At 38.5% G+C, this 12232-nt stretch overlaps 1 protein-coding gene across 1 annotated transcript in view; it reads left to right on the top strand.

The window, feature by feature from the left end:
* LOC124797828 (dnaJ homolog subfamily C member 13) overlaps nucleotides 1–12232 on the top strand; it is a 344782-nt gene that overhangs the window by 219371 nt on the left and 113179 nt on the right. Inside the window, 1 exon segment of the mRNA XM_047260865.1 lies at nucleotides 6690–6874. Coding sequence (XP_047116821.1) covers nucleotides 6690–6874 — 185 coding nt within the window.

The raw sequence follows: 12232 nt of genomic DNA, 5'->3' as shown, positions 1-12232 counted from the left end.
TCTTTAGTATGTGCTGCCACAGGTGTTGTACAAGTGCCAGTGAGAGAACTTTGCAAAATAAGATATATCATCAGTGGTTCACACTAGAATCCTGCAACAAACACACACACATTCTAATTTACCCTACTTTTAGTTTGTTAATGTCAACAGTCATTGTTTCATTTAAAAAAGTGTATGTTTGCACAAAAAACACTTTTAGTATTATTACAATAAGAGCCCCTGTCTACCAATCCATTCTGTGAAAACAGCACATCAATACCACTTTCAATTTCCAAAATATTTTTGGTGCAAGTTTTAGATGATGCACCCTGTATATGAAGAAACAGTAATTATTCTAATAGATTTTGTCTGCAGTATTAAGTTGCCATATACACAGCTAGAATTTTCACACAAAATAATATGATATGATGATATACTTTGGATAATGAAAAAGAGGACATTTTAACTTGTATTAAAAAAAAATCTTCTCACCAATTGGCGGCAGAACACACACAAAAAAAGAGGGTTGTAATTAGGCAAGCTTTCGGAGCCAGTGGCTCCTTCTTCAGGTGGGAGGGTTGAAGGAAGGAGAGGGGTGAAGGAAAAGGACAGGAGAGGTCTAGGAAATGGGGTAGATTTTGGGAAAGTAACGGGGAACCACGGGTCAGGGGAGACTTACCGCACAGGATGAGAAGAAAAGACTGATTGCTCGAGGCTGCACCAGATGTGATTTGAAAACCTAGGGGCTTAGAGGTGGAAGACAGGGTAATAGGCAAGACAGAGATTACTGCTTAAATACCATACATGAGTTAATAAGAGTGAAAGGCTAAGTGCGTTGAACGTAACAGAGGTGGGAGGAGCCAGTGAAAATTAGATGGATAAGACAATGAAAGATGTAGAAAACAAAAACGAAGTGAAGAAAAGAGTAGTTACTGTGAAGAAATGCTGAGACAGAAGGAATTAACGTACATAAAGGCCAGATGGGTGGTGAGAATAAAGGACATGTTGTAACACTAGTTCCCACCTGTGGACTTCTGAGAAACTACTGTCTGGGGAAAGAATCCAGATGGCGCATTTGGTGAGACTGGCACTGAGGTCATGGTTGTCATGTTGTAGAGAATTCTCTGCAACAGGATATTGCATGTTGCCATTATACACCCTCTGCCTATGCCCTTTCATCCAAATTGAAAATTTGGTGGTGGTCATGCCGATGTAAAAGGCCAAACAGTGTTTGCATAACAGCTGCTAAATGACGTGAGTCATTTCACCTATAGCAGCCCTGTAACTGGCAAAACATATACTTGCACAAAATTAACCCACCAGCCTAGTTCAAAAGCAGATTTCCTGGGCCATCACATCCAATCCTGGTGCTGTTGACTCCTCCAAAAAACTACTAGAGACCACACCACTGTTGACTCAGTGTTATCGTGATCTGGAATGTATTAATAGCTACTTCAACAGGGCCGTGACTTCCTAAAACCATACCAAGAAATGAGATCTATTTCTGTCTGAAACCTTGCCCACCACACCTAGAATAGCTTTTCATTGCCCTTCCAATCTCTGAAATATTCTTGTCAGACCCTGTACTTCTTCTGCACCCATCTCCTACCCTATAGCTCCAATCCCTGTGACCATCCCCGCTTGCCCTATGCACCCTTCGATCACCACATTTAGCAGCCCTGTAACTGGCAAAACTTATACTATCAAAGGGAGAGCCACCTGTGAAACGACATATGTCATATATCAGCTGTTATGTAAACACTGTTCGGCCTTTTTCGTCAAAATGACTACCACCAAATAATCAATTAGAATGGATGTGCGTAGGCAGAGGTGGTATACTGGCAACACACAATATCCTGTTGCAGAGCATGCTCTACAACATAAAAATGGTGACTCTGGTGCCTGTTTCACCACAAACTTCATCTGTATTCTTCCACAGACACCAGTTTCTCAGAACTCCGCAGGTGGGAACTAGTGATACAATATGTCCTTGGTTCTCGCCACCCACCTGGCCTTAATTTCTTCCCTTGTCAGCATTTCTTCACAATATCTACTCTTTTCTTCACTCCATTTCAGTTTTCTACGTCTTTCATTGTCTTATCTGTTTATTTTTTACCGTCTCCGTCCCACCTCTGCTAAGTTCAATGTACTTAGGTTTTCACTCTTAATATTTCGTGCATGATGTGTAAGCAGTAAGCTCTGTCTTACATATTACCCTGTCTTCCAACTTTAAGCTCTCAGGTTTTCAAATCTCATCTGATGCAGTTTACAACAATCAGTCTTTTCTTCTCATCCAGTGTGCTAAGTCTTCCATGACCTCCAGTTCTGGGTGACTTTACTGAAATCTACCCCATTTCATAGACTTCTACAGTCCTTTTCCTTCACCCCTCTTCCTGCAACCCTTCTGCCTGAAGAAGAAGCTACTGGCTCCAAAAGCTTGCTTAATTACAACCCTCTTTTATGTGTGTGTTCTACTGCTACTTGATGAATAGATTTTTATCTATCCAATTAAATTATTTTGTCAAAAATTGATTGTTTTTGTTGTTATATTAACTTGTACTAAGGTAGGTAACATGTAAGTTGCTGTAAGAAATTAACTGCTCTGGAGAACTTATGACTAGCACATTTTACATGTTGTCCCCAAGATAGTTTGACATGTGAACACACTACTCAAACCTTAATTTGAATCATCTGAGAGAGTTATGTTAGGTTTTTGGGGGTATATTTAGATGATATATTTCCTGGAGTCGACATATAATGTATATTAGTGTTTAGTTGTCTAGAATAATTTATTCAAGGAGTCAGCTTATTAATTTTGTACCTAAAATATATGTTAGAACATGCTCTTTTTCATTTTTGCGAAGCATAATACCGTATTATATTATTTTGTGGGGGAATTGTAGTTGTGTGTATGACATCTGAATACTGCAGAAGAAAGCTATTAGGGTTAATTAAAAGGACAGGCAAGAAAACAAACAAATGGACAGGGAAAAGGAAGATGATCACTAATTGAAATGATGTGGTGGGCAGGATGTGTGCCTGGGAGAATGGATGCTAGATGGAGAAAGTAAGTTCCTTGCTGGATTACAGTAGATAATATAACACTGATAAGACCTCGTAAGTGAAAATAGATGGATGACATTGGAAAATGTTGAGGTTCAACACACATACCTGTAGCTGAAGAGCATAGTGGATAAGGAGATCAACAAGAGGCATTTATCTGGCATTGAAAATTAGATGTTGGCTTCTGCAACTGCTGCTGATGCTTATTTGACAACAAGAAACTACTGATACCTCAGAAATATTGTCTGAAGTAATGTGTGCAATTCCAAAGCATTGCAGTAATTGTAGGTATGATTTTAGCCATCTGCACCTTGAGTTACTTCAAAATTGAAAACTTTGTGGCACCATCTCAATCTATAAAAAGCATGAATTGTATATATTCAGAAATATTTAGTTCTATCGCTGTTACCACAACTGTAACAAAGATCTTGTCTGACAAAGAATATGTTGCATACCACTTCTGGTTTTTAATTAGGACTTTTAGAGAACATTAAGTTATTTCTCATTTGCATAATTTACCTACAGGTAGAACGTGATTCAATATTACATCTTTTTGCAAATGATTTTAGATTTCAGTAATGTCAGCTGCGTTTTCCTGTCTCTCTAATTTTTTCCTTGTTAGATTATATTTCAGCATTGTTAAATTCTATATTTGACTTTTCATTCTTGTTATTTAACAATTCTGTCACACATCATGTTTAGTAGTATGCAGCTATAAGCATGTAATAAATATTTAATCTTTGAAAATTTTATTTTGTTATAATTCATGTTAAGTTTTAGGACAAAACGTTTTCACAGCATTTGTGTTGCTCCCTCAAAGCTGCTGTTTGCTTCCATATTTCTTATTTAATAATTCAGTACATAAAATGTGTTCATAATTACAAATATGGTTGGACTCAAGCACAATGTATTGGTGCCAATGAAAATTCTTGCCAGACTGGGACTTGAACCCAGATTTCCCACTTAATGCAAATGGTCGCCCCAAGTGCCTTGGCCATCTGAGCACGCCTCCAGGACTGATCCGAACTTTCATATGTCGCCCTTTGTCTGCGTCCTGTACTTGCACAATTAGGGTGATTCTCATACTGGAGAAGACAGAATATTGTCATGCCATGAATTGCATGAATGCTTTTCTGTAGGACATTACAGGAGTCTTCATAAAAACATAGCACTGTGATATAGTGTAGTAAAATATTAAGATACCTCCCAATATAGTAGTGGAGAGAGTAAGCAAACAAGAAGCAAAGATTGGTGGAGCAGCAACCAGTAAAGTGAGTTAAAGCTTGTATGGTAGTAATAATCTGATCTGAAATGCATCGCCCAGTAAGTTTGCTAAGTATGAATTTCTGAACCCATACACACAAAACTGAGAGACCTGGTGGAACATAAATTATTTTAAGGAATAAAAGTAACATTTCACTTCATAGTAGAGGTGATAAGTCTTTGTAAGACACCTAAACATGACGGACGTCTTTGTTAACTTATAAATGGATCCATTTTTGAGCCACACACATAATGCCTTTCTACCTATGCCAGAATTGCAGCACATCAACTTCCCTGGGTGAGAGGATGTGTTGGGGGTGGTGGTGGTGGTGGTGGTGGTGGTGGTGGTGGTGGTGGTGGTGGTGGTGGTGGGGGGGGCACAGGCGTAGGCACCTGCACTGGTCAGTTCATGCAATGCATGGCAACTTTGATGTGGAGGAATGGAATGGGAGTTGGATAGAGACAGAGAAAAGGGTGGGGGGCAGCAGGGTAGTGTGTGAGGGGGCAGGATGGTTGAATTTATGGTTCTGGGACTGGGGAGGAGTGGGTGTGGAGCAAGAGGCTAGTGGAGGATTAGAGGATCTCTGTAATGGCACAAAGTGCTGCTCTTTAGCAAATTTTGTTGCTATATGGTTCAAATCATTGTGATTGCGTTGTAGAATGTGACTCCCTCATGTCCCCTAAAACCTCTCTCACTGCCCTCACTGATAAGATCTATTTCATGAATTGGATGCTGTTGTGAAATGAATAATTTATTGCTTGATATTTTACTAGAACTTTAAATTTTTGTTATCACAGCCATTAAATTGTTGATGAGGATATACATATATCAGAAGTTTTGCATCACTTCAGTTCCGAGAGTTCCGGAACCTGTACAGAAAATTGGAATAGAGATCAACATAAACATCATTTCCGCCCTTTTTATTGCTCATGAAAACTGCACATTGCATGTTGTACAACCATACAGCGAGACCTTCAGAGGTGGTGGTCCAGATTGCTGTACACATCGGTACCATTAATTCCCAGTAGCACATCCTCTTGCATTGATGCATGCCTGTATTTGTCGTGGCATACTATCCCCAAGTTCATCGAGGCACTGTTGGTCCAGATTGTCCCACTCCTCAACAGCGATTCGGTGTAGATCCCTCAGAGTGGTTGGTGGGTCACATCGGCCATATACAACCCTTTTCAGTCTATCCCAGGCATGTTTGATAGGGTTCATGTCTGGAGGACATGCCGCCCACTCTAGTTGAGTGATGTCGTTATCTTGAAAGAAATCATTCACAAGATGTGCACAGTGGGGTGCAAATTATCATCCATGAAGACAAATGCTTCGCCAATATGCCGCCGATATTGTTGCAATATTGGTTTTAGGATGGCATTCACGTATTGTACAGCCGTTATGGTGCCTTCCCTGACCACTAGCAGTGTACGTTGGCCCCACATAATGCCATCCCAATACATCAAGGAACCTCTGCCTTGCTGCACTTGCTTGACAGTGTGTCTGAGGCATTCAGCCTGACCGGGTTGCCTCCAAACACATCTCCGATGATTGTCAGGTTGAAGGCATATGTGACACTTCATCAGTGAAGAGAACATGATGCCAATCCTGAGAGGTCCATTTGGCATGCTGTTGGGCCCATCTGTATTGTGCTGCATGGTGTTGTGATTGCAAAGACGGACCTTGCCATAGATGTCGGGAGTGAAGTTGCACATCATGCAGATTATTGCACACAGTTTGAGTTGTAACATGACATCCTATAGCTGCACGAAAAGCATTATTCAACATGGTGTCATTGCTGTCAGGGTTCCTCTGAGCTGTAATCCATAGGTAGCGGTCATCCACTGCAGTAGTAGCCCTTGGACGGCCTGAGCGAGCCATGTCGTCGACAGTTCCTGTCTCCCTGTATCTCCTCCATGTCCGAACAACATCGCTTTGGTTTACTGTAAGACGTCTGGACATTTCCCTTGTTGAGAGCTCTTCCTGGCACAAAGTAACAAAGCGGACACAATCGAACTTTGGTATTGACTAAGTGTGGTTGAACTACAGACAACACGAGCTGTGTACCTCCTTCCTGATGGAATGACTGGAACTGATGGGCTGCTGGACCCCCTCCATCTAATAGGCACTGCTCATGCATGGTTGTTTAGATCTTTGGGCGGGTTTAGTGGCATCTCTGATCAGTCAAAGGGACTGTAACTGGAGTGATGCAAAACTTTCTTTGTTGTGTGTATTAACACACAATGTGATAGTACTGTTATACATAACCCCCTGTTGCAAATCATGTTAAGAGATTTCTCTTTTTTTCTTCCAGTATAATTTTTTAACTGAAAACAGATCTTGACATTCTGTTTTGTGATTGTGTGTCTTTATTAATGTACAGAATTGCAGCCCTATAAATATGCTGGCTATCCACAACTGATCAAAACAATTCAGCTGGAAAGTGCAGATCAACATTTATTCTCAAAGTCTGCACCACTGCTTGCAAGTGCTGGTGAACTGGCCTATCATACAGTCCATTGCTCGGCTCTCAATGCAGAGGAGCTGCGCCGGGAAAGAGGTCTTGAAGTAAGTTGGCAATTATCCTGTATTTATTTTTGAATGGCAAACTGCAGCAGAACCTCTCCTTACTGATTTATTTGCTTGAAGATACTTTCCATATGTGTAGTGTGAAGTAGTCTAGTTTGTGTACCTTACCGTTAACAGTTTATTGAAAGCAGAAAAGCTCCATTTTGGGGAAGTAAGATCTAGCAGCAGCGTACAATATGTTGCTGGAGTAATATAGCATTCCTAATGACGAGGAAAGAAGATTGAGGTCATTCTCATTTTCAATAAGGTTTGTTGAACAGATGCAAGAAACTATACATCTATCTCTGACATTGGCCTGTTGTAGACATTTAGTACATTTTCTATACTCAAGTTTCATGAGATTTCTGGAGACCAAAAATCTCCTCTGTAGAGATCATGCTCTCTCCAGCCACGAGACCAAGAGGTGGTAGATGTCATGTTCCTTGACTTTGGGAATTCATTTGATACATTTCTCACAGCCGCGTAATGACTAAACAGTGTATACTGTATATTTATCAAAGCATCTCTGACATTGTTGGCTTCCAAAAAGTTGATGTAAAATCGCCAGAAAGCACCAGCTCCATTGTAAAACACCAATTCTGTTCAGTACAACCTCTAGTTTGGCCAGGAATGCTGGCATACTGCCCTTTGGTGCTCTATTTATGTTAGAAATCATGATATGAAGTTCTGGCAATTTATTAATACAAAGTTCAAATCTTTTACAGTTTGGTCAGTATAGTCTTTGTTAACATCACAGAAATTTATTTACTCTTTCACAAAGATAGCATTACCACCAAGACTCACTAATGTATTTCTGCTATTGAGGTTAATTTTACTTCACCATTTTGTAGCCAATGTTCAGTAATACAAATTGTATCTGCATTTTGTTTGTATTGGAGTAGTGCTTCCAGCATAGTATATTCTTACAGCATAGTATATTCTTAAGAGACTGAACATGGTGGTGTAAAAAGCCACTACAAAGTTGGGGCATTTAGAAAATTCTAGTACAGCACATACTCTAAAAAATCTTGTCTCTTTGCTGGTGGCTATCAGTAGTTGAGTTAACTTCTGGAGCTTGTAAAAGTTGTGTTTGACATCTGTCCACTTCAGTTTAAACTACTTTGTAATACGCATTTGGCTGATGTCTTCATTGCTTCACATTAAACACTACATTATTTGTGTCTGTTTGCCACTTTCTCTGTTGGCACATTGTTTCTCAAAGTACAAGTACATATTGTACATGCTAGTAACTTCTTTTCTGACATGTTTAAATGAAGTCCATGTACTGTTTGGAAACCTTTGCGCTAAGCTGCTTAGGTCTATAATATAAAATTTCTTGAAGTGAATACATATTTCAGTAATACACATGTCTGCAACTCTAATTTGCAGTTCACAGATGACCAAGATGGTTAATCAGAACAATATAAAATATTGACAATGAGTACATCTATGTGTTTCAAATTATTTAAGCATCTCCACATTCCTAGGGTAGCTTTGTACATCATCCTACTACAAACATAGTTTGATCCTCCCAGCAGCACAACGAAATCATCCTTATTCAAACACGCTATGTCAATCAAATTTATTAGGTTCATTATTTCACATAATGGAGCCTCTGGTTATCAAACTGAATGCGTTTAAATTACATTCTTCCATCAGCATTGCAGAATTTCCATTTCCAAGCTATAACAGGAAAGCAGATTGGTGTTATTTAAGGAACACACAGGGAAAGGGAGGAAGGAACCATAATTTTTTAAAATAAGGAGCAAGATCTCTGTTTCGAACAAATAATGTGCTGATCAAATGAAGGGTAGTTGTCTAAGAATGCCAGTTACCTCACAACCGTTGATCATGTCCTAGTTGCCTAGCTATAGGTATACACCAAATGGATCACCATCAGTCGGTGTCTGACCTAGAGACCTGGCATGCAAAGAAGTATGAAAAACAACTTTTTTAAATTTTCTTATAGAAATTTCAGTGTGTCTATACTTACTCTTCTCTTGCTGACTTCCAATAACTCACAAGTCTGTACAATGCTGCATACTCATAATTATTACTGACCAGTGGGTTAGCAAATGAGTATTTGTTGTTGGTAAGCAAGCCATGTCATTTATAGATAACAACTTAGAATGTGTGAGTATAAATGCAAGACTGTAGAAGTAAGCAAATTTTATGTTCATCAGCACTTTGAGGTTTGTGCATATGAACTTCAGCTAGATAATGTAGCATTGAGATTAGCAACAGTGTACAGGTCCCCATCAGGAGACTGGGAGCTATTCATAAAAAAAGTTTGACTCCCTATTATGCTGTCTGTCAGACAAAAAGAAGAAGTTATTAATCTGTGGTGATTTCAGTGTAAACTTTCTAAATAATTCTGAGAGGAAAAGTGAACTAGAAGTGTTATTAACAACATATAGTTTAGAATCAGTTATCAATTTCCCTTCACATATAGCTCAGGACAGTAGCATGCTAATAGATAATGTATTTGTACCAAAAGAGGATGTAAAACAAACACATTCTTTCCCAGTTGTAAATGGATTGTCAGACCATGATGCACAACTGATTAACTTACAAAACCTAACAGGGTGTGCAGTTCGGAAACCATTAAGTAAAAGTGTAAGGTTGCTCAACCTGGTACCTAAAGAGCACTTCAAAGAAAGCTTAAGAAATGTTAATTGGGGAGGTGTATATAATGAGCCAAATGCTAATGATAAATGCAACATATTTCTTGATAAATTTATATCCCCTTTTGAACATTGTTTCCCAAAGAAAATTACTAAATGTAACACTACACACTTGAAAGTGTCTTCAGAAAGAAAAAGAAAACTTTGAGACAGCACGAACTAGTAAAGATCCAGAAGTAGTTTTACACTATAAAAATTACTGTAACATACTGAGAAAAGGAGATAAGGAGAACGAGATCATCCTAACCAACAGTACACAAGTAGCTAATGTATTTAACAACCATTTCTAAAGTGTAGGAGACAAAAACATGCTACAAAGCAGGCAGTAGATGGAAGAGTCAGTTTTGAAAAAATTTAGTCAGATTAAGTTTCACCTAACAACCTCTTATGAAAAAAGTAAAATTATTAAATTTTTGAAAAATAAATGTTCTGTTGGAGTAGATGACATCTCTAACTAGTTATTAAAACAATGTGGAGCAATTAAAGCTGATGTTCTTAGTCACATGTGTAATGCATCACTGACTCAGGGTATTTTTCCAGACAGGTTAAAATATGCCATTGTCAGGCCTCTCTACAAAAAGGGGGAAATGACAGATGTCAATAATTACCGGCCAGTATCCTTGCTTACAGCATTTTCAAAAATCTTTGAGAAAGTAATGCACTCGAGTGGTTAGCCATCTCAACAGTAATGGGATACTTAGTAAATCACAGTTCGGATTTCAAAAATGCTGTTCCACTGAGACAGCAATATACAATTTCACTGTCCACATAATAGAGTCTTTAAATAGCAAAATGTGACCAATAGGAATTTTGTGTGACTTGTCCAAAGTATTTGTTTGTGTGAACCATGACATTGTTACAGAAATTACAGTTCTGTGGTATAAATGGAATAGCATATGAGTGGTTTAAGTCATATCTACAGAACAGGAAGCAGAAAGTTTCCTTATGTGGGTCAAGAGATTTAAGTAAGTTTGCCAGTTCATCAACTGACATATTACATTAGGTGTTCCACAGGGTTCAATCATGGGTCCCCTTCTGTTATTGATATATGTGAACGACCTCCCTCCCTATCTGAAACAGGAAGCTGAATTGACTCTGTTTGCTGATGATACAAATAAGGGCTTTGGAAAAGTCATTAATTGGTTTTCTGCGAATGGGCTTGCTCTAAACTTTGAAAAAACACAGTCCATCCAATTTTCTGCTGCAAAAAGTACAGTTCCTTCAATAAATATAACACATCAACAGAAGTCAGTAGACAGGATAGAGCACTGAGCGGTCTAAGGCGCTGGAGTCGTGGACTGTGCGGCTGGTCCCAGCGGAGGTTCGAGTCCTCCCTCCAGCATGGGTGTGTGTGTGTTTGTGCTTAGGATAATTTAGGATAAGTAGTGTGTAAGCTTAGGGACTGATGACCTTAGCAGTTAAGTCCCATAAGATTTCACACATTTGAACAGGATAGAGCATACTAAGTTTTTGGGTGTACACATAGATGGGAATCTTAATTGGAAAATTAATATTTTGGATCTTCTAAAGCAACTAGGTTCAGCAACAATCAGATTAATTGCCGATTTTGAGGATGTAGAAATTAGTAAGCTAACATACTTCGCATACTTTCACTCTCTGATGTCATACGGAATAATATTTTGGGGTAACTGAACATTTGGACAAAAAGTATTCACTGCTCAAAAGAAAGTGGTTAGAATAGTGTGTGGGGTTCATAGTCCCCCTACAACAGCCTCACAGTAAATTTACTCACAAACAAAATTTGTTCTCAACAACATGGACCAGTTTAAAAACAACAGTGACATTCATGATTATAATACCAGAAAAAAAGAAAGACTTACACTATCCTTTACTCAACCTATCTTTGGCACAGAAAGGGGTAAAATATGCTACTATAAAATTTTTCTACAAATTACCAGATGAAATGACTGACAGCAGTATCAGCTTCAAAAATAATTTGAAATCATATCTCTTTGACAACTCCTTCTATACCATAGATGAATTCTTGAATAGGAATAACTAAATCTATAAATATAGTATATGCATTTGTGCCATTTAAGGGAATGGGGTAAATAATAAAAATATAAATCCTTAACTCTGTGTTGTAATATATATATTAAAAAATCTTGTTTCAAATGTGCATTTCTTGTGCACTTGACACGTTCCACATCATTACAGCTACCGTACCGTGCAATTGATCAATGAAACATGCAACCAACTTAACTAGCTGTGCGTGGCTCATGTGACTCTCACTGAGGGTGAGACCTTTGTTGCTGCGATTGATGTCAAGTCAGCACTAACTGTATCAGAATGAGTTATGTTGCTTCCTCCTGTGTGTCACTCAAGAAGTTAGCAGTATAGCTATTAGAATATCCTGAAAGGATGAGCGTTCAGAAGAAAGTATTACTAGAAATAATGGAAAGAAGGAGAAATCACTGCTACAGTGTAAGAAAGGAAGGCTGAGCCTTTAACTCAATGTAACAGTGTTCTCAAAGTGTTTAAGTGTAAGTTACTCCCCTTTGAACAGCATTTTTCTTGCCAATCTCAGTTTTTGAACTGATAGCACTGTAATGGTGACAGTTAAAGACTGAAATTACCCATGGAAAATGCTTTTTACTCATACATCCATAAATTAGATAAAACTGATAGGGATTAAAAATAAGTTCAATTAAGA

Source organism: Schistocerca piceifrons, chromosome 5 (assembly GCF_021461385.2).
Source record: "Schistocerca piceifrons isolate TAMUIC-IGC-003096 chromosome 5, iqSchPice1.1, whole genome shotgun sequence".
NCBI lineage: Eukaryota > Metazoa > Arthropoda > Insecta > Orthoptera > Acrididae > Schistocerca > Schistocerca piceifrons.
The sequence above is the reverse complement of the archived record's forward strand: the minus strand, read 5'-3'. Positions and strand labels throughout refer to the sequence as shown.